Source organism: Budorcas taxicolor, chromosome 19 (genome assembly GCF_023091745.1).
Source record: "Budorcas taxicolor isolate Tak-1 chromosome 19, Takin1.1, whole genome shotgun sequence".
Taxonomy (NCBI): Eukaryota; Metazoa; Chordata; class Mammalia; order Artiodactyla; family Bovidae; genus Budorcas; species Budorcas taxicolor.
This window is the reverse complement of record NC_068928.1, coordinates 50,048,619-50,072,098: the sequence shown is the minus strand read 5'-3', so window position 1 is coordinate 50,072,098 and position 23,480 is coordinate 50,048,619. Positions and strand designations below refer to the sequence as shown.

The following is a 23,480-nucleotide window of genomic DNA, read 5'->3' as shown; positions in this document are numbered from 1 at the left end:
GGTGCTGTCTCCCTAAGGTTAGACCTACGCAGCAGGCACTTGGGCCCACACAGCTGCCTTCCTTCCCCCATGAGTGATTCAATTCATTTCAGGAAATTTGTGCTGAGCTTCTGCCTGGGGAAGGGCACTTCCCCGGCTGCTGGGCACTCTATCTGCATGTGAGCAGGGGTTCGTGGCCCCAAACACAGACTTCCACCTGCACACACACGGCCCTCAACATCCTGAGGCCTACGATCTCTGAGTCTGTAGGTCCACGGGGTGCGTCTCCCACAGGTCCCCTCCCCCTGCTACCCTACCCCGGGGAAGGCGCAGGCTCGTCCGGGTGCGGAGGCCCTTCTCCTGCTCCTGCCGCTGCTATGGGTTCTCACTGTCCTTAATCCTTTACAGTCCTGTCTCCAGCGGTGTCCGGAGAGCAGACACGCATGGCTGATGTGGCCTTTGAATAGGAGGTCTGGATAGAGACGCACAAATCACAGCGAGGGACAGAGTCAAACTGAAATGCACGTCCTGGAGTTAGTCTGAATCTAACCATCTCTCCTGGCCTAAAACCTCACAGTGACGTTACCTGACGCTCGTCGTTAAGGTGAGCACAGGTTAACACAGAGTGGGAAGACAGGAGGCCCAGCCCATGGAGGAGCTGTGAGGACAGGCTGAGCCCGCCCAGCGCAGTGCGTGAAAAGTGCAGCACACTAGCAGGATTCCAGGTTTCTGACCAAGTAATGAGGGCCCTGCTTCTGAAGAGAGCTGGACAGACTCAGTTACCAGAAGGAAAGGGTCAGCGGAGGCTGGGCCCAGCCAGAGCGTGCAGGCAAGAACAGGTGTGTCTCTGCCTCCTCCCTGAGATAAATGCGTGGCAGGCTCCCTCCCCTCCTCTGAAAGTCGAGGCTGGGAGCCTCAGAGACACTGCATGGTACAACTGAAAATATACATTTTTTTAATCCCTTGAGAAGCCAGATGAAGTTTAAGGGGGTCACACGAGTAACCCTTGTTGGGATCAGAATATGAAAATCATTGAGACTGACTGCTCAGTTCAGTTCAGTAGCTCAGTCATGTCCGACTTTTTGTGACCATATGGACTGCAGCACACCAGGCCTCCCTATCCATCACCAACTCCCAGAGCTTGCTCAAACTCATGTCTATCAAGTCGGTGATGCCATCCAACCATCTCATCCTCTGTTGTCCCCGTCTCCTTCTGCCTTCAATCTTTCCTAGCATCAGGGTCTTTTCCAATGAGAGTTCTTTACCTCAGGTGGCCACAGTATTGGAGTTTCAGCTTCAGCATCAGTCCTTCCAATGAATATTCAGGATCTTCCAATGAATATTCAGGATATTCCAATGAATATCCAATGAATATTAGGATCTACTGGCTCGATCTCCTTGCAGTTCAAGGGACTCTCAAGAGTCTTCTCCAACACCACAGTTCGAAAACACCAATTCTTTGGCGCTCAGCCTTCTTTATAGTCCAACTCTCACATCCATACATGACTACTGGAAAAAACATGGCTTTGACTAAATGGACCTTTGTCACCAAAGTAATGTCTCTGCTTTTTAATAAGCTGTCTAGGTTGATCATAACTTTTCTTCCAAGGAGCAAACGTCTTTTAATTTCATGGCTGCAGTCACCATCTGCAGTGATTTTGGAGCCCCCCAAAATGAAGTCTGTCACTGATTCCATTGTTTACCCATCTATTTGCAATGAAGTGATGGGACCAGATACCATGATCTTAGTTTTCTGAATGTTGAGCTTTAAGCCAACTTTTTCACTCTCCTCTTTCATTTTCATCAAGAGGCTCTTCAGTTCTTCTTCGCTTTCTGCCATAAGGATGGTGTCATCTGCATATCTGAGGTTATTGATATTTCTCCCGGCAATCTTGATTTCAGCTTGTGCTTCATCCAGCCCAGCATTTCACATGATGTACTCTGCATATAAGTTAAATAAGCAGGGTGACAACATATAGCCTGACATACTCCTTTCCCAATTTGGAACAAGTCTGTTGTTCCATGTCCAGTTCTAACTGTTGCTTCTTGACCTGCATACAGATTTCTCAGGAGGCAGGTAAGGTGGTCTGGTATTCCCATCTCTTTAAGAATTTTCCACAATTTGTTGTGATCCACAAAGCCAAAGGCTTTGGCGTGGTCAATAAAGCAGAAGTAGATGTTTTTCTGGAACTCTCTTGCTTTTTCAATGATCCAATGGATGTTGGCAATTTGATCTCTGGTTCCTCTGCCTTTTCTAAATTCAGCCTGAACATCTGGAAGTTCACGGTTTACGTCCTGTTGAAGCCTGGCTTGGAGAAGCTTGAGCATTGCTTTGACTGCTAACACTACAAAACACTGAAGCCTTTGGTTTCTGCTCACAGTTGTGCAGGCTGTGGCCGCCAGGGGGCAGGAAGCCCGCGCACAGGCAGAGCCTGGCCCAGACCAGTAGGTGAGCACTTAGGGTCCTTGGTGAGGAAACAAGAAACCCATTGCACTCTCCGTCCCCACTTCACCACAGAGGTACAGGGCTCAGGCCTGCCTTCTGACCGCCTTCCTCTCGTTCCTGGAGGCCTCTCTCCTGCTAGTCCCCAGGCCACACCCCTGCCCTGTGACGATGTCCCCTAAACTTCGCTGTTCTTGAATTCAAGGCTCAGCCTGGACAGCTGGCTCCTCTGTCTACAGCCACCCTCTGGGGAAGCCCCAAGCTTCCAGCTCTGTACCTTGTAACCCCCCCCCCCTCCGCCCTGACCTCCCAGCATGTCTTCCTGGGAGCCCAGGAGCCACCTCCCTGTACACAGCCTGACCAAGCGCCCTCCCCATCCTCCCTGTGCAGTTCCCCCATCTCAGTACATGGCAAGTCGTCCCGCCAGGCACTCAGCCCCAAAGCAGGCATGTCCTTGGTGCCTGCCTCTCACCCCATCTGATCTATCAGCGTGTCCGCTGGCTCTGCTGTCTAGGTGTATCCAGAACCTGTCAGTGGCTCAAGTCCCCCACCTCTCACCTAGGGCTGTAGCAGCCCTCTTATGTCTCCCTGCCTCCCCAGCTCCACAGTCTGTCCTCAACCCTACAGAAGAGGCTCTTTTAAAGAAATGACTTGGCTCACAAGCCCCCAAGAGTTTCTCACCTCACCTGGAGCAAAGGTAATTCTCACGAAGGCCTGGGAGGCCTTCATAGCCCTCACCTCAGCCTCCTTGAACTCGAACTCTGTTGCTACCTGCAGACTCGGGCTCACAAGTTCTCTTCTCAGGGTGCCCTGACTTGCCTATTAAAAGACCAGTTCCACCTCACCCTGCCCCCATGTCACACAGGTGATGTCCGCAGGATGCTAAAGCCAGAGACTATACTGTTCAGGTGTTCACTGCACCCCCGATGAGGGCCAGCTCACAGCCAGGGCAGGTGGGGCTAGTGCTCAGCCCTAACCTCAGGGCCCAGGAACATGCCTGGTGAAATCTCTTTGTTAAATGAATGAATAAATCAATAAGTCATTGTTTCTCCTCTAGAGGCTTCTAATCCTGGGACTGCTAACCAATAACAAAAAAAACAAGTGCACAGTCTACAGCTTGCAGACATAATAAACATTAAACAGACTAACTCAGCTCCCGTCGTCTTACATTTCTTTCCTCAAGGTAATAATCAACATTACCACTGAATCAATTCTACCTTTGACAAGTCAGTAATGAACACAAAGCTCTTCAGAAAAAGGAGACCGAAAACCAGCCCAAAGGAAGCCACAAAGCCGACGAGCGCATAATACCCTTCCTTCAGTCACAGGGTCGGGCACGGGTAGTAGAGCCTCAGGGCTGGCATGGGCCCCAGCTGGCCCTGAACCACACTAGGCGGCAAAGGCTGCCCAGGTTCGCAGCAGCAGCCCTGGACAGAGCCTACAGTTGGAGAGTCCAGACATCAAGTTTCCTTCCTGCAAGAGACAGGGCTGGTATGAAAACGCACATCTGAAGGGGCCTTCCTTGTGGACAAGGGGGCTCAAAGCCTGAACAAGCCTGAGTCACAGTAAGGACTTCTTTGAGTGTGGACAAGCTGGGAAGTCACCCAGAGACCCAGCCCAGTGACCACAACACCCACCAGGGTCACCGCTGCCTCCACGTGCCACTGACTGCCCTGCTAACAGGGATGATTCCACCGCCACCCAGAGCCCTTCTGAAACTCCGTCTCTGGAAGAGACTCCGACACCACTTGAGGAAACCTCATGACCTAGATGAGTCACAACTGGTCTCTAGATCGCCCGGCTCAGCCCCCAGTGACCTCGGATGTTTCCTAAAGTCAAACCACCCAAAAGAGGCAAAGTTCTTTGGTCCCCAAGGACTCCAAAAGAAAGTCCTCTGCAGGAAATGTCAAAGGCTCTACAGAATGTTTGGGTGATGGCATCATTGTGGACAATGAAATTCGAGCTTCCAGAGGGGAAGGAAAGGACAGGGCCTCCTCCTGCGCCTGCGGTGGTTAATAGATGCGGCCAGGCCTGAAAGCTCGGTCATAAGGACAGTTGCGTCCATGGGTATCCTCCATTCCGATGGGCACAGCTCATCAGGATGCTGTCCTATCTCAGGGCACCGACGCCATGCTATGGGATGGAGGGCCTGACACTCGGCCTCAGTCCACCAGCTGGCCGGTCTGCCCTCCTTGAGAACTGCTGACCCCAGTGCCAAGAAAGGACAAGCCAGCACAGGCAGGCACAAAGTTCATATCCGCCCTGTGGCACATCCACTGGGAGACCAGGATCCAAGGTCGGATCACTCAGTCACTATCACTCCAAGGAGGGCAGAAGTGGGGACACAGCCAGGCTGACTTCCAGCTCCAGCTCCTCTCCAATATCCCGGACACAAGTCTAAAAATAAGTCGTGAGTCGCTAACCCACGGCAGGAGGACAGTGCCTAAGAGTTCACACGCTGGAAGTGTCTTGGACTCAAATTACGGCTCCTCGATTTACGGAGGGGGATCTTGGGCAAGTTACTTAATGTCTCGACCTCGGTTCCCTATTTGCAAAATGCAGAACAAAATGGTGTCTCTGTTGTATTGAGCAGATAAATCCACACACATGCACAAGGAGCTACATGAGGCAGTTTCCATAAACACCTGCTGCTGCTACGACAACACAAGCTCGGTACATCCTGGAAGAACAAGGGGACCCATGTCGCTGCACACACGCAGCCCTGCCAGACTCAGCCCTAAGTATGAAGGATGTCCTTCACCCAAACTCCAACATAGCGAAGCCTCTCAGACATGGAAGCTGAGCTTCAGGGACAACGAGGAGAAATTTCGGAGACAGGTTTAAGTGTCTCCTGTCAGTTGACACAGCTATATTTAAACTTAGTGTCATTTATTGCTTGTTGAAAGAAATACAACTATCACAATTTGAGTTCCCAGCTCTCTTCCACAGTAAATAACTCTGACTTCATAATACTTCTTTCTCAAATAAATAAAGGATGAAATGTTTATTCATTCCCAAGGAAGGAGAATTCTGGGGGAGTTAGCACAGAGGAAGATTTAGATACCCTGACACATTTCACCACATATTACCACAAAGTGGAAACCTGTGATCCCGGGCTGATACTATACGACCAACAAAACAACAGTGCTGAGGAAGAAGCAGATCCCCCACCCTACCTGCCGCTGCAGGCCAAGTTCGCCGTCTAGCTCCTTGAGCCTCCTCTCCAGCTTCCACTTCAGGTTCCCATACTGCTCCCGCTGCTGATCCAGCTCACTGTTCCTGTCACTATGTTAAAAAAAAAAAAAGCTCAGCATTAAGAAAAGTCACACTGAATAGTCTCCAAACTACACATTTGCAGGGTTTCCTTTGCAAACGTGAGGTGACAGGTAATGCTGCTTCTTTGCAGGAGTGGCTTTGGCAGGACCCAGGGGACCCGCATGCTATATCCGGACAGGTGACTGTCTGCAGAGGAGAACATGATGTGGGACCCAGGCTCTCAGGACAATCCCACAAGTGCCCAGGATACAATCAAAAGTCACTGGTCATACCAGGACTTCCCTGGCAGTCCAGCGACTAGGACAGCTTCTGCTGTAGGGGGCACAGGTTTTTGTTCTTTGTTTGGGGAATGAAGATCCCACATGCCGAGCAGTGTGGCCAAAAAAGAAAAGAGAAACAGAAAAGTCACTGGTCATACCAACAACCAGGAACTCTCCACTTGAATGAGAACACACAGTCCACAGATACTAACACCAAGATGACACAGCTGCTGATATGATCTAACAAGGATTTTAAAGCAGCCATCATAAAAATGCTCTGACAAGCAATTTCACACAGCCTTGGGACAAACAGAAAACAGAAACTCTCAGAAAAGAAAAAGAAAATATAACAAAGAATCAAATGGAAACGTGAGAACTAAGAAGTACAATAACCAAAACAAAGGACACTCTAGTTGGGCTCAAAGGCAGAATGAACACGTTACAGAAAAGAACCAGAGAATGACAAAAGTTACTTGACCTGATAACAGATAGAAATATGCTGAAATAAATGAGCGGAGCCTCAGAGCCCCATGGGATGATAACAGAAGATGTAGCGTTCACATTGTCCTCACCGCGGTCCCAAGATGGAAGGAAGAAGAGGGTGGAGCCAACAATGTACTTGAAGAAATAATGGTTGAAAATGTCCCAAAAGTGGTGAAAAAGAATGAGCAGAAGTTCTGGGGAGACACTTCACTAAACAATATAAAGCACGCCAAGACTGCAGCAGAGCATGCAGCTGAGGCCTGTCCTTTCTCATCGTGAGCAGAGCCCATGCGCCTGACGACAGCTTCAGGGTCTCAGTCGACCTGCCTCAAGTCAGCTCTTAGTTTCAGATTTAATATATATTTCACATCATTAAAACAATAAGTCCCCTACATACGAACCTTCTAGAGGCGAACTTTCCAAGATGAGAACAGGTGTTTGCAAGTCCAATCACATAAGCCAGTTCGTGTGTCTGGCGTCCTCTGCCATGTGCGTGCATCCTCTACACGTGGCTGTGCTTTCGGGTACTTTACGGTACTGTATAGACTACAGTAGTACGGTATCTTTATTTCAACCCCAGGATGTCCAGAAGCAAGCGTAAAAGCAGCAGTGATGATGTGGCTGGTACTATACTGTAAGATTAAAAATGTTTTCTGGGACTTCCCTGATGATCCAGTGGTTAAGAATCTGTCTTGCAATGCAGGAGAAGTGGGTTCAATCCCTGGTAAGGGAACTATGATCCCACGTGCCTCGAAGCATGTGTGCCCGTGTGTCACAACTATTAAGCCTGTGCTCTAGGCCTGAGAGCTGCAACTATACTGAAGCCCTCGGGTCTAAGATCTCATGCTCTTCAACAAGAGAAGCTACCAGCATGAGAAGCCTGAGCACCACAACTAGAGAATAGCCCCTGCTCACCACAACTAGAGAAAAGCCCTCGCAGAAAAGAAGACCCAGCTCAGACAGAATTAAATAAATAAATATTTTTTAAAGAGATTGTGGCAATTTATGTCAGAGTGTTCTGCCTATGTTTCCTGTAAGAGCTTTATAGTGTCTGGCCTTACATTTAGGTCTTTAATTCATTTTCAGTTTATTTTTGTATATGGTGTTAGGGAGTGTTTTAATTTCATTCTTTTACATGTAGCTGTCCAGTTTTCCCAGCACCGCTTATTGAAGAGGCTATCTTTTCTCCATTGTCTATGGACCAACAAACATATGAAAAGATGCTCAAAATCACTAATTATCAGAAAAATGCATATAAAAACTATAATGAGGTGTCACCTCACACTGGTCAGAATGGCCACCATCAAAAATCTTGACTCCTTTGTCATAGGCTGGGTGACCATAGGTGCATGAGTTTATCTCTGGCCTTTTGATCCTACTCCACAGATCTATATTTCTGTTTTTGTGCTAGTACCATAGATTCTTCATTATTGTAGCTTTGTAGTACAGTCTGAAGTCAGACAGCCTGATTCTGTCAGCTCTATTTCTCTTTCTCAAGACTGCTTTGACTATCCAGGGCCTTTTATGCTTCTATACAAATTGTCAGGGTTTTTTTGTTGCTGTTGCTATTCTAGTTCTGTGAAAAATGCCATTGGTAATTTTACAAGGATTGCATTGAATCTGTAGATAGCTTTGGGTGGTATAGTTATTTTCATAATATTGACCCTTCCAGTCCAAAAACATGGTCTATCTCTCCATCTGTTTGTGTCATCTTTGAATTCTTTAATCAGTATCTTATAGCTTAGTCCATACAGGTCTTTTGCCTCCTTAGGTAGGTTGATTCCGAGATATTTTCTTCTTTTTGTTGCAACAGTAAATGGGATTATTTCCTTGATTTTTCTTTCTGATCTTTTGTTGTTAGTGTATAAGAATGCAAAAGGTTATAGAGTATTAATTTTGTATTCTGCAACTTTATTAAATTCATTGATTAGCTATTAGTAGTTTCCTGGTGGCATCTTTAGGATTTTCTATGTAGAGTATCGGGCTTCCCTCGTAGCTCAGTTGGTAAAGAATCTGCCTGCAGTACATGAGACCCCGGTTCAATTCCTAGGTCGGGAAGATCCCCTGGAGAAGGAAATGGCAACCCACTCCAGTATTCTTGCCTGGAGAATCCCATGGACAGAAGAGCCTGGCAGGCTACATACAGTCCATGGGGTCGTGAGAGTCGGACACGACTTAGCGACTAAACTACTACTACTTCTATCTAGAGTATCATGTCATCTGCAGACAATGACAGTTTTATTTCTTCTTTTCCAATTTGGATTTCTTTGATTTCTTTTTCTTCTCTGATTGCCATGGCCAGGACTTTCAAAACTATTTTGAATAATAGTGGCAAGAGAAACCATAAACAAGATGAAAAGACTACCCTCAGAATGGGAGACAGTATTTGCAAACAAAGCAACTGACAAAATATTAATCTCCAAAATATACAAAATAGTTCATGCAGCTCAAAAATAAAAAATAAATGGCAGGAGACTTAAGTAAGACATTTCTCCAAAGAAGACACACAAGTGACCAACAAACAGATGAAGAAAAGATGTTCAAAAGTCATTAATTATTAGAAAAATGCAAACCAAAACTACGAGGAGGTATCCCCTCACACTGGTCAGAAGGCCATTACCAAAAATCCACGACAATAAATGCTGGGGAGGGGATGAAGAAAAGGGAACCCTCCTGCACTGTTGGTGGAAATGTAAATTAATATAGCCACTATGGAGAATAGTATGGAGATTCCCTAAGAAACTAAAAATAGAACTACCATATGACCCAGCAATCTCACTACTGGGCATATACCCAGAGAAAAACATAATTCAAAAAGACACATGCACCCCAATGTTCATTGCAATACTATTTACAATAGTCAGGACACAGAAGCAACCTAAGTGTCCATCAACAGAGGAAAGGGCAGGGACTTCGCTGGTGGTCCAGTGATGAAGACTCTACGCTTCCAATGCAGGCAGTGGGGGTTCAACCCCTGACTGGGGAACTAAAATTCCACAATGCTGCACGGTGCAGCTAAAAAGTAAAAAAAAAAAACAAAAAAATTTAAATGACAAAAAGCCAACCAAGCAAAAAACGCCAGAGAAACAGATAAAGAAGTGGTACGTGTATACAGTGTAATATTACTCAGCCATAAAAATGAACGACACCGGGTCATTTGTAGAGACATGGATGGACCTAGGGACTGTAACACAGAGTGAAATAAGTCAGAAACAGAAAGGCAAGTAACATAATTAACATTATATGTGGAATCTAGAAAGATGGTAAGAACAATTTTATTTGCAAAGCTGAAATAGAGACACAGATGTAGAGAACAAACATATGAACACCAAGGGGGAAAGCGGAGGGACTGTATAGCACGGGGAACCCTACCCAGAGCTCTGTGGTAACCTAAATGGGAAGGAAAAAAAATATATATATATACACACACATATATTCACTTTGCTGTACAGTAGAAACTAACACTGTAAAACAAATACACTACAATAAACATTTTTTAATGTTTTATTTTTTGTTTTTTTATGTATTATTTGTGTGAAGGGTACTATAAACCAATCACAGTACAGCAGTACTTCTACTACGCCCACCACAGATCCCCACCTAAGTGCTGCTGCCGCCAAGGCAGGAGGATGCTCTGACGAGTTACCGGCTGTACCTGGACTAACTTTGCTGGACTTACAAACAGGCCCTCAGAACAGAATATCAGTCATATGTAGAGGACTTACTGTAATTATAAGCTCAAATATGTTTTATTACAATAATTCAGATTTGTAACTCATGGAAAAAATTTCAAATAGTTAAACCAACCTCCACTAATTTCAGCTGCACTGGGACCCAGAAAAAAACATCCAGGTATGGCCTTGCCTGCCTTCCTGTGACAAACACTGAGCAGGTGGGAGCCCGGCAGCCCTGTGGGTAAGGAGGCCCACAGAGGGCAGGGGCGTGGGGTCCGCTGGCCCTCACCTGTGGACCCGCTCCAGCTCCAGGCGGTGTTCCTGCAGCCTCTGCTGGTACTGCTGCTGCAGGTCCTCCAGCCGCCGGGCCTCGCTGGCCAGCGCCTGCTTCAGCTTGGCCACCTCGATCTTGAGCTCGCTCACCTCGGCCTGCCTGGCCTCCTCCAGCCCTCGGGCCTGGGCGAACGCAGCGTCGTAGTGCTCCAGCTCCCGGTCCCGCTCCTCCAGCACCTGCAGGTTGTAGATGAAGTCCTCCCGCAGGCGCCGCAGCTTCCCCTGAGCCTCCTCCAGCCGGCGCTGCGTGTCCTGCAGGGCCGCCTCCTGCATTTGGGAGCGCTGAGCCTGCAGCGCTCGCCACTCCTCCTCCTTGCGAGCCAGCAGGGCGTTCAGGTCCTGCTCCGAGGGTGGGGGCATCATGTCAGCAGCTGCAGCAAAGAGAAGGTGGGCACTGGGTTCACTGCTAGGAAACCTGTGCTCCACAACACCCACCTCAGACCCCCACCTTAGTGCCTGCTGCAACCAAGGCAGGAGGATGCTCTGACTAGTTACCAGCTATCTGGTCACACCCTGAATCCTGGAGAGCCAAAGGCAGCTCCCCTAGGGTCCAGCAGGGCAAGGGCACACAGACCCAGACTCCAAAGGCTCTTTCTACCCTCTCCTCACCCTGCAGGAGAGGGAACACACAGGAAGTGCAGGATCACAGAGGGAAGAGGAGAAGGAAAGACAGGGAGTGTTGCTTGCTCACTTACAAGAGCTGCTGCTGCTGCTAAGTTGCTTCAGTCGTGTCTGACTCTGTGCGACCCCATAGACGGCAGCCCACCAGGCTCCGCCGTCCCTGGGATTCTCCAGGCAAGAACACTGGAGTGGGGTGCCATTTCCAGTTTCATAAGTGCTCTCTCTATTTTGTAAATAAAAACCCGAGGCTGCTCCGGCCAGCCCCATGTGGCTCCGGAGAGCCAGTGCCCCTTCCCACCCCCATGTTCTACTCCTGGAGCTGGAATGAAGCTCTGGAGATCCACCATCCAGGATCATGCTCCACTGCTCTTGGGTCCAATCTATTGTGCACAGACATGTTTTTAAAAACACAATAAAGTGCTAGGGAAAAAAGGGAAAAAATACATAATACACTACTCCAATTTTTTAATTGTTAGATTCAACAGCATAAAACCACCTTGTCAAATTTCCAAGTGTCTGGAGATCTGTTGCTTCCCATGTCCACTGAGGATGCCCACACATGGGGCAGGGCTACTGAGAGTTGCTCCCCACCTGGGCACCTCCATGACTATCCTGGTCCCAGCACCGGCGGAGATGGGGTGGATTCTCATGTGCAAAATCGCTTGTGGGGGCGTGGAGTGGGAATGGAGTGGGAGTGATATCTCCCTGGTTGACTTATGCAGTGAGTCTGAGGCCATGGGTCATGCCCCACCAGCTACACAGCAGGCCCAGAGGGATGCAGGTTGGCCCAGGTGCCGTGAGCATCTTCTGGGACAGAGGGTGGAAATGTGAGTGATGCCTGGCTCTGAGAGGGCTTTTCCAGGAAGGCCAGGTGGGGTCTGAGACAGGCATCTGGCCGTTAACTTCTGTGTATCATTGTCCTCAAAGCATCTGAAATGTCTGATTCATTTTAAGTGGGTCTTTTTTTAAGATGAAAAGACATACGGTCCCAGGCCATCTCAAGCCACAAGGTCAATACACATTCACAGAATTCCTCCTGGACAGAGAGAGATTTCTAACAGGAACAGGATTTCAGGGGCCTGTGAAGACACCCTGCGGGTTGTGAAGGTTCCATGTAGCCCCTCCCGTGAGGGGTACCAGCAGCATCAATACTGGTCTCCCTTGGTCAAAGTAAAGCAAATATCCATAGGCAAACTCAGAAACAAGAACAAGAGAACCTGAGGGTCTTTTTGTTTGTTTGCTTACGCATTACATTGACCGTAAACACTCCCCGAACCAGAAAGAACACTACTTTTTTCAGAGACATGAAGTTCATTTCACTCCTGAAATTACTAACAAAAACCAACAACAGTTCTACCATGAACCCTTACTTTCCAGAACTCAGTGGAGGTAAGAAAGAAATGGACAAACTTTTCATGTTGTTCAAGGCTTTGATGGCATCAGGTTTCTTGTGATGGAATGTTTTGAGGGACCTCAACTCAGACCCCTGCAGAGCTGCTGCCCCCAGCACCGCGGAAACAGACAGTCCTGTGTCCTCAGACGGCCCAAGCCGTGCTTAGTAGATGAGTTGTGAACTCTCTGCCCTGTGAAAGATGATCACTAATAGTACAACACATAAAATTCTAGAGGAAGACAACAAAAAAACCAAAAAACAAGTCCATACATACCCCACCAAAAAATTACCTATTGTAATAAAAATTATTACTATAACATCCTGGTAGCAATATGAAAAAAAAAAGTAAAGGAGAAATTGTCAGAATGGTCTGGGTTTTGATTTAGAGGCTCCCAAAATATTCCGTCAGGACTAAAGAAACAGTAAGGGTGTGTTTTCTGGAAGATGTGTGCTGTGTGCTGGGCTACCCCAGCGGACAGTGGGAAAATGAAACAAGCTTTCCAGACATTTGTTTTTCTGAGCTGAGCACAGCAGTGGTCAGAACACAGAAAAATAAAATAAGAAAACACAACATGAAACACATTAGGACTGGGCAATAAAGGCCAGGTAATTATTGAGTACTAAGGGCGGCTTGTTAGAAGGCAAAGCACAAAGGAAGACAGGATCCATCATCGGATTTGCATCTTTCATATGGAAAAAGTAAGGCAGTCTCCCAGGTGAAGCCACTGGCATTTACTAGATCTAGACAAATTCCTTATGTAGTTCTTCCTATAAGGGCAACGAATGGTGCAGGGCACAGCCTGGCAAGCTTTGTTCCTTTTCGGGCCAGTCAGCAAATATTTGGGACTTTGTGGGTCACAGGGTCTCTATGGAAATGCCTTAACTCTGCATGAAAGCAGCCGAAGAAGACAGAAAATGGGCAGGCTGAGTTTGGCCCATGGCCTGCTGTGCTGACCCCCTGAACCTTACACAGGAGATGCTCTTATCAGCAACTGTGTGACAAATACCGTCATTTCTTAAGACTGGTCATTGCACCCCTAATCCTCAGGGGTCCGAGATGAGCTCAATTCGGACACAAATATCCATCCACAGCTCTTGCCTGGTGTCCACCGGGGGTTTGGGCCAGGCTCACGGAGGGGAAGAGACACACGCACTTCCAGCCCAGCCAGTCTCAGGGTTACTGCACCAGAGAGGAGGCACAGAGGGGAGTCCCCGCCACACCCCTCAGGGAGAGGGCACAGACACAAGAGGCTGAGAGAGCGGCAGGAGAGCGTAGGGCCCTGTGATGCTGCGATAGAGTAACAGATGTAAACACTGGGCTTCATCCACGGTTCCTGGCATCAGGCTCCTAAAACCCTTATTTCCTAAATGACAGGAGCTAAACAGGTATCTTTAGTTATACTGAGTTTTTGTTCCTAGTTCCTAAAAAAAACTGGATGAAACGATGTCCCCCATTATTCATAAAAAACCTCTTTCAACCACACCTGAGTCAGTTAATGATGTGAGTTTGGAAAGCCCTTGGATAACCAATGAATGAGGGCTGGTTGCCAGCAGAACTAACCACAGTATTAGAGGATTGAAACTTGCAGTTCCACCTCCCAACTTTCAGGGAACTGAGAGGAGCTGGAGGCGGAAATCAATTACCAATGGCTAACGGACCAGTACTTTGGCCACCTCATGCGAAGAGTTGACTCACTGGAAAAGACTCTGATGCTGGGAGGGATTGGGCGCAGGAGGAGAAGGGGACGCCAGAGGATGAGATGGCTGGATGGCATCACTGACTCAATGGGCGTGAGTCTGAGTGAACTCTGGGAGTTGGTGATGGACAAGGAGGCCTGGCGTGCTGTGATTCATGGGGTCGCAAAGAGTCGGACACAACTGAGCGACTGAACTGAACTGAACTGAATAGCCTGAATAATCTGGTCAGGATTGTCAAAATCCTGCCAGATTGGCCTCCAACCCATGATTTGCATAGGACTGCCAAACAATCCGGAGAAGGGGCTGGCACCCCACTCCAGTACTCTTGCCTGGAAAATCCCATGGATGGAGGAGCCTGGTGGGCTGCAGTCCATGGGGTTGCGAAAAGTTGGACATGACTGAGCAACTTCACTTTCACTTTTCACTTTCATGCACTGGAGAAGGAAATGGCAACCCACCCCAGTGTTCTTGCCTGGAGAATCCCAGGGACGGGGGAGCCTGGTGGGCTGCCGTCTATGGGGTGGCACAGAGTTGGACATGACTGAAGCGACTTAGCAGCAGCAGCAGCAGCAGCCAAACAATCTAGGCACAAGTGCATTTCTTTAAAGGAGGTTACTCAACCAAAAGACATCTTCCAAACCCAGATACCCAAAACCCAAAACCTGTCTGTTTGCTGCAAAACAAAACTAAGCACCATATCTCAGCAGCACCTTCCTGGGGAGACTCAGGGGCTAGTCCCTGGAAAAAAATAGACCGGGCAGCTGCTCAGACTTGTCCACAGTCTTTGAGGACAGGCAAGGGGCCAACTAGCCACAGGTAAAAAGTCCCTCTGGACTTAACCTCCTGGCTGGCAACTAGGTTCATTTTGCCCCCATACAACAAACCTCCCTTAGACAAAAAGGTTTGCAGTCTTTATTTGCAAGACAGTCAAGCGACCAGTGGATTTCAAATCCACCTCCCCAGAGGCGGCTTGGGGTATTTATGAGATCAGGAATAGAGGCAGGGGGGTCAGAGGTGTGGGGAGCGTGAGGAAAGGGGATTGAAAAATGGGACTTCCCTGGTGGTCCAGTGGCTAAGACTCTGCGCTCCCAATGCAGGGCGCCTGGGTTCAATCCCTGGTCAGGGAACTAGATTCTGCGAGCAATGACTAAGACTCAGTGCAGTCAAATAAGTCAATACTAAAAAGAAGAAGAAGATTGGTAATCGATCTTCACAGTCATCCTAGTTATTATTATCCACAGTATCCTAGTTACACACTAGGATACAGGCCTCTGCATGCTTTCGTAAGCTTATTTTAAATTCATTAACTCATGTGGCTGCATCAGGCCTTAGTTGCGACATGCAGGGTATTTTATTGCGAGGTGTAGGCGTCTCTCGAGTTGTGGTGCACGGGCTCCAGAGCGTGCGGGCTCAGTAATTTCAGGGACCAGGGGCCAGACAGACCCTCAGGGAAGTCCTCCCCTGCACGTGTTGAGGGTGGGGTTTTCGACTCTCCGACGTCAAAAGGTCACCAAGCGGACATTCCTACTTGTCCTTTTGGAGGGTCAGCGATCCTATCCAGTCTTAACTGGCTCAGCTCAAACTAGATGCAGCTGACTCCAAGTCCCGGAAAACAACTCAGGCAAACATTGTTTAGGTTACATGTTGCTGGCAGGATATCCAAGTCTTAAAACCACCTTGATCAGTGATGGCAGGTGAACGGGCTTGACTAATTATTACGCACGGTTTCAAAAGCACCCATAAAAATCCTTCAACTACCAGATTTGGAGAGCCTCTAGGCTGGTGAAGGTGTGGAGACATGGAGGACAGCATGCTGGGAGAGAGGGGGTGCGAGCTCCCAGCCCCTCCCGCTCACCTTGTCCTGTACAGTTCTTCCATCTGGCCGCTCAGAGTTGTGTCCACTTACAATAAACCGGTGATCTGGTACGTGAACACTTCCCAGAGTTCTGTGAGCTGCTCTGGGACATTACTGAACCTGAGGAGAGGGCTCCTGTCCTGATTCAGAGCAGCCGGGAGAAGCACAGACGACAACCTGGACTTGCCACGGGCATCCCACGGGGCCGGCACTAATCCCCGGCAGTCAGTGTGGAAACTGAGTAAGATAATGCGTGTGCTGATGATGCATGGCGGAGGAAGCACCCCCCGACGAGGGGCCTCAGGGAGCAAGCAGGCCTTCTGACTGAGAGCAGGGAGGGAGGAGGAAGCAAGTGTCCTGACAGCGCTATCCTAACCAGGAGCACGTGGTGGCCTCCCCCCAGGGCTCTGCAGCAGAGGAGAGCTGCACCGGGGTGACCTTGGACAGAGCTGCAGCCTCCACGCCCACTCCTGCTAGGCAGTCTCACCCTACACACAGGCACCTGATGGAGACCCCGGGGCCTGCTACCCTTGATTCTGTGTGCCCCTGCCCCCGTAGCCCTCAGCTTGTCAATGGCACTCCCCTCCAGAACTAGCCTGGACTTCCTGCTGTCTCTCACCCACCAGGCCACCCTTCAGCCGCCATCATCTCTCACCTGGAGCCTCGCTGACTCCAGACCCTGAACTGGCGCCTCTGCTACACACCTGCCCTTTTATGGCCACCAAAGGGATGGGTTGGGAAAAAAAAGCCTTCCCTTCTTCCCTTCCCACCACACCGACAAGGGCTTCCTGTTCCTCAGTCCACTTACAACACCTGGATCACCACCTTCAGGGCTGGGAGGTGCCTAATCTTTCTTGTCAGTCAGCTGCCCCTCTGCCTGGAAACTGGCATGTAGGCTCCTTCCTGTCACTGAGACCAACTCAAGTGTTACTCCAGGAAATCCTCCCAAATCTTCAACCAAAACTGGTGCAAGGACGGAGCCCTATTCACATTCAAATTCTCTGCTTGGCACTTATCAGGAGACGGTGGTTTACTGCTTATGTGCCATTCTTTCCTACACGTTCCACATGGTATCCCATACTTGGAACTCCAGCACACAGGAGGCGCTCAAAAGTATGTACTAAATAACTAAATGGAAAAAAAAACTATCCCAGGACAATCATAAACGTGGGGCTCTGGGGCTAGAGCAGAGGAACTGGAGGAAGGCAGGTATCTCTGCTCCCCAGGGGCCTTCCAAACCCTTCCTCCTCCAAAGGCTCGGCTTCCTTAAAGTGCCCAAAGCCCTGTGCGCTCCACCACAGAGGACAGCCCTGCATCCACTGGGTTTGCCTGGCCCACCTCTGCCACCCCATCCATGGCTTCCCCCACTCCAAAATACCCTAGCCCCCCACACTCTGATCGCCAGCCCTCACCCTTCAGCTCCGGTCCCTCTAGATGGACAATTACTTGAGCTTTACAGGTGTTACTGGAGGTATCAATGAACTACAGGAAAAGCAACATTCACTTTAACAAGTTTTGAATTCAGTAAAAAAAAACTGGAGTTATTGGCTTCAAATTCAATCAGGTGCTAAGTATTTCCCCAATGCAGACAGCTGAGAGGATTCCCCAAGTATGTCCTGATGTATGTCCCAGGTACACTGTTCTGTTCCCCAATTCCTGGCACACTGAAGCAGAGAACAAATGCTTGCTTCTGTTCCATGCAGGATGTGTATCACTGTAGCCAGAGAAACATGATATTAAGTAATGTAAAATTCACACAGACATAGCAACCTTTCTTAAATCCATTCATTTATTCATTTAACAAGTATTTATTCAGCACTCACTACATGTCAGGAGCTGTTTCACCTGCTGGAAACATAGGGGCCAGGTCCCCACCCCAACGAGTTGTCATCCTTGCTGGGACAAGACAGAGATGCACGGGAACAAAGGCAGGAGGAGGTAACTTCTGGGAGTGGCTGGAGGCCCCAGCCTCCAGCAGGAAATGGCAGGAAGTGGCTCTGCTTAGCCTCTACAAGGCTCACATCCTGCTCAGCTGTGGCCCCTCCCCTGGTGCAGGGGGCCCAGGACCACTGGGAAACCAGGGTTCCGGCAGGTCAGGTTGGCCACCAAGTTCAGGCGAAGTCCAGTGTGAGATAACAAGGTGACTCGGTGACCTCCAAAATTTCAGGTTCACCCACGCTAACGGGACATCTAATGGCTGGCCTCCCACAAACCCCAACATATGCACAAACCCAACTGCCTATGGTGGGGCTGTGTGAGTGTGAGCTGGTGGGTGGCCTAGCGAGTTCTGGGTCTGGCACAGGACTCACTTGTCAGCAGAAATCATGCATTCACAGGCCACCCACATACCTCTGCACTATCACAGGCAAAGAATCAGTTTTTAAGCAAATATACAACTTCAAAGGATACTGATGCTACTGTTATCGTTGATGAAGTGCCCATGAGTCATCAGTATGGTTCTTTATGGAGACAGCAGGCCAAGGTCTGTGAGGTCAATAGGGCTCCCTCTTCTGAGGACTCTCGTAGGCTTGCCTCTTGAATGCACCGATCGCACAGTCACCCATGGGAATTACGTTTCTAGTATAAAAATCTGATCACGTGATACTGTGCCCACGGCACATGGCCTTGTTGAAAAAAAAGTTCAACCTGTTTGGCACAGTATATGAAGACACCTAAGGGGCTTCTCTGGTGGCTCAGTGGTAAAGAATCCGCCTACCAATGCAAGAGACACGGGTATGATCCCTGATCCGGGAAGATCCCACACGCCTCACAGCAACTAAGCCTGTGTGCCGCAACTACTGAGTCTGTGCTCTAGAGCCAGCGAGTCACACGTGGGCCGAGCCCACGTGCCGCAACTGACGAAGCCAGCATGTCCTAGAGCCCATCCTCCACAAGAGAAGCCACCGAAATGAGAAGCTCGCACACTGCAACTAGAGAGTAGCCCCGGCTCTCTGCAACCTGAGAAAAGCCCACAGAGCAGTGAGAACCCAGCACTGCCAAAAACTAAACAAAATCCCCGGAAAGAAACCAGCTGCTACTGTGCGCGCTCCACTGCACCCCGACATGCCTGGCGCTCGCGCTCCTTTCCTTCCTACTCCAACAGACAGCCTGCCCTGCTTCCGTTATAAATCCTAAAAGCGCTGAGGCTGAGATGAACAGCTTTTATTAAACACTGGATTCAAAATCTGGACCCAGTCTGTCTGTCAGCCAGCAGGCATCCCCAGCAAACATCCAGTTTCCGGGAGGGACCAAACAAAACTGGGGAAACTGGTAGGTGGTAGGTGGGGAGCCTGCTGTCAACTCAGCTTGGCCCACGGTACTCACGGTCTTCAAAGAGAACCAGTGGGCTCAGCGCGACTATGCTAGGTCGTCTCATCACTCTGATGTTCTCATCTGTAAAATGCTGAGCTTTCTAAACTTTGGGTTTTTTTTTTTAATCTAAAGAGGAGTAATCTGTCAGTTCTAAAAGGCACTTGGAAACGCCTGGGTTTTAGGAAGAGGGAAATTACTCCTCATGAAAGCCTTGGTTTCCCAAACATGGAAAGTTTGCAGGCTACAGACAGACACAAGCAGCAGAAGCCCCATCTGGAAGAACACCTCAGTCCTGAGTGAGTTGGAATGCACCCCTGGTGCACCGACACTGCCAGGCTACACAGTAGACAGCAGACAGTGTGGAAGAGCTTGGGCACTCACTCACTCTCTTACCCAAAACCCAGCAGTGGGCTGCAGTGGTTGACCATCCTTGCCAGATCAAAGGGACCAGCGAGAAAAAGGCTCATAAGTCGGCGTGTCCAGGCAGTGAGAGATTCAGAGGTGTCTCTTCATGGATAACAACAGGGAAAGGGCTGCAAGGAGGATGCATGGCCAAGCATCTCCTGACAGCCAGTATCATACTTAAAAAGAGTTTGGGGCAAAGGATGAGTCCTAAGGAATTATGAAAAGGAGCTCCATGGAAGAGAAAAAGCTTTCCAAGCCAAGTGGGCTCTGCAGAGGGGCCTGCCCTGCCCTGCTCTGCCCTGGCAGGGCCCCACCTCTCTGGCATGCTGCCTGTTGGGACTGCGAGCCAGATGTATAGGGCAGGAGTCTGGGAGAATGATTCTGTCCTTGCCAATCTCAGCCCTTGCCAAGATGACCAAGTCATTAGAGAAATACACGTCCAAGTCAGAGAGGAACTCACCGGCTACCTGACTGCAGACATCACAATGGAACTGATCATACTTTTGTTCATCTGACCAAAAACTCAGAGCAACTGTTTTATAATAAACATTGACAAGTACTTAACTGAAAATACATTGCATGACCTCAATTAAACCTAAGCAGTTACACAAAACGCCATTTGTAAAGGCTCAAAGTCAGATACAGAATGCTGTCTTACTGGTGGCTCTGTAAATATATTTAATAAGCTCAATCTATGAAAAATGTTTGTGGGACTTGAAAGAAAGTCCAGAGGTGGCTCATCTCTGTATTCGGGACAAAGGATTCAAGGCTGGCACCCTCTGGAACCCCCGAGTGAACGAAGCTCAGTACAGGAGATCATTACGGGGATCGAGAGGGTGAAAATTATGGGCCTGTGACTCCTGTCCTTCACTGACTAGTACCCACAACCACTTGTAAAACCTAAGGTGAGAGAAGAACAGCAGATGGATCTTAATTCCACCACTGGAACTTGCTGGGGATGAGGGATACTGCTCAAGTGAGGAGAATATAGCGCTTTTTTAATCCGAATTTACAGCCGCCAAATTCCCATGCCTCCCCCACCCCGCCCAAAAAAGCAAATAAATGATAGGCGATAAATTGAACAGTCTGTAGTTAAGAGCTGATAATCTGCTCATACTTTTAGAACCACATAAATGTTTCACATACCAAGACTTAAAATCAATAAGGACTTGGGAATTCCCTGGCGGTCCAGTAGTTAGGACTCTGTGCTTTCACCGAGGGCCCAGGTTCAATCCCTGGTTGGGGAACTAAGATCCCACAAACTGCACAGCATAGGAGGTGGGGGTAGGGGGTGGAATCAATAAGGACTCAAAGTGAAATATAACCAGAAACAAATGAACCTAACTTTATTACAAATTAATAACATAAATACACTAAGGCAACTTTGTAAAATAGATTTTGACTATATATTTAAAGAAAAAAAAATCACATGCAAATATCATACTCTACTTAAGTAGGTTTGTTTTTCACAGAAATATGGCTTGGCAATACTGAAACTATATGTGGTCTAGGACTGAGCAAAAACGTTAAGCATACTGAGGACAATAGGGCTCCCCTGTGGCTCACAGTAAAGAATCTGCTTGCCAGTGCAGGGGATGTGGGTTCGATCCTTGGGTCGAGACGATCCCCTGGAGAAGGAAATGGCAACCCACTCTAATATTCTTGCCTGGAGAATTCCATGGACAGAGCAGCCTGGTGGGCGATCGTCCCTGGGGTTGGAGAGAGTCAGACATGACTGGGGGACAAAGACCAGACCAGACTGAGGCAATGGGAGCCGGAGTTGGAGAGCAAAAAGGGAGGTATTAATAGAAGGAACCCTGTGGTGACGGATTGAAATTGGAGGTATAAACTCAGTTTTGAATACATATACAGATATACGGATATAGAAATAGATACAGATGTATAGGGTGTACACAAATTTATGCTTCCTAGTGCTGCCCATTGAGAAAGCCAAAAAGTAATAACCCTCCAGTAGCAACGAGCACACCTCCAAAGATCTTGGTTTCAAAAAAAAAAAAATCTTCTAAATTAAAAGGAACCAACACTCCTTAGAGAAATTTCTGATTCCAGGTTATGTCAAGGAAAGCACAAGATTGAGTCCAGAATATCCTATGGTACCAGAAAATAAGGAAGTGCTCAAAATGTTGGGGATAGGCTAAAAAGGACACGGAAGCCAACCTGAATGGGCCAAATCTGCACAACAGAGCAACAAAATAAATGACAGTAATGGATTTCTGTGTGTGCATGCTCAGTCTTGGGTGATTCTTTGCAACCCCATTACTGTAGCCAGCCAGGATCCTCTGTCCATGGAATTTTCCAGGCAAGAATACTGGAGTGGGTTTCCTGCTCCAGGGGATCTTCCTGACCCAGGGATTGAACCCCCATCTCTCGTGTCTCATGCATTGGCAGGCAGATTCTTTACCACTGAGTCACCTTGGAAGCCCTTAGTAATGGTCTATAACCTATGAAATAAATTAAAATGTCCATGCCAAGATAAATAACTGAGTAACTTAAAATATGGAAGGTTCTTCCTTACAGTAGAATTCCAACTTGAAAGTAAAAATAATGGAAATGAAAAAATCACTCTGTGGCAAAAGCAACACTTACAATTGTTTCAGAAAATGCTCACTTCTGGATGCTAAAATTAGTGATTTTAAACAATATATTTACACACTTTCAAAGTAACTCCCCACGGGAAAAATGGTAACTCAATGATGGAAACACCTTGTAGACATCTCCTAACACAAACGACCAAAGTTAGTATCAGCAGTAATGGGACAAATCGACATTATACGACTTCTGATCAGATGCAGAGAAAAACACAATTTCACAGGTAAGGTTTTTCTTACCAAAAATGCATAACTTAAAAGTAATCATAAAGGAACATCAGATAAACCCAAACTGAGGGGCATTCTACAAAATAATTGACTCATAAAAGTCAAGGAATGACTGAGGCAGCGCTTCAGATTAAAGAATAAGAAAGAAAACACGGACGGTCCTGGATTGGATCTTGTAAAAGAGAAAAGTCATCCGTGGGATAACTGCTGAGTCTGAATAAATCCTGTACATTAGATCATGGTTTTGTATGAGTTAAGTTTCCTCAGTTTGCTAAAAAGAACTATGGTAACATAGGAGATTAACATTTGGGGGCACCTTGGTAAAAGTACCGAGGCAATCTTTATACTTCTTCTGCAACTCTTTTGTAAATCTCAATTTTTTTTCTTTAGTTACTCTGGACCAGGCTGCCTGGGTCTGAACCTGTCCTCACTGGCTGTGGAACCGGTAAACTCTCCCATCTCTGCAGCGCCCACGTCTTCAGGTTCCTGAAGGAGTCGAACAACAACGCAGAGCACTCAAAGCGTGGCGCCGACGAATGCCCTAGCCTTCCCACCCCGCACGCGACGCGCGCGCTTCAGAAAAGGGCCCGGCGGGCTCTGCGTACCGGGCTCCGCGGGCCCGGCACCACTCTCGCGCCCACAGCCCTGCAGGGTGGCCTCAAGGGAGTGCGCGGCGTCTGGCAGGACTTGGAGGTCTCGGGTTTTTCCAAGAAAAGAGACGACGCCCGTGAAAAGCGACCCAGAGGGCCACAGCTTCTCGCGTCGCCGGCCCCTGAGGCCCCTTGGCGCCTCGCCGCGTCGCCCCCGCGCCCGCGCCTCACCTGGAACACTGGCCCCGAGCAGCCTCTTGTCCCTCCGCGTTGCCATGGTAACCTGAGTCTGTCGGCCGCCGTCCGGGCGCTCTCGGTACA

General features: G+C 48.4%; 1 protein-coding gene across 1 annotated transcript in view; it reads right to left on the bottom strand.

The window, feature by feature from the left end:
• Window positions 1-23,451, bottom strand: part of CCDC57 (coiled-coil domain containing 57) — a 109,034-nt gene extending 85,583 nt beyond the window's left edge. The window contains exons 1-3 of the mRNA XM_052658304.1: window positions 23,391-23,451; window positions 10,405-10,819; window positions 5,599-5,707 (exon numbers count right to left, since the gene is read on the bottom strand). Coding sequence (XP_052514264.1) covers window positions 5,599-5,707; window positions 10,405-10,819; window positions 23,391-23,436 — 570 coding nt within the window. The 5' untranslated portion in view covers window positions 23,437-23,451. The remainder of the gene's footprint in view (window positions 1-5,598; window positions 5,708-10,404; window positions 10,820-23,390) is intronic.
• Window positions 23,452-23,480: the final 29 nt, after the last annotated feature.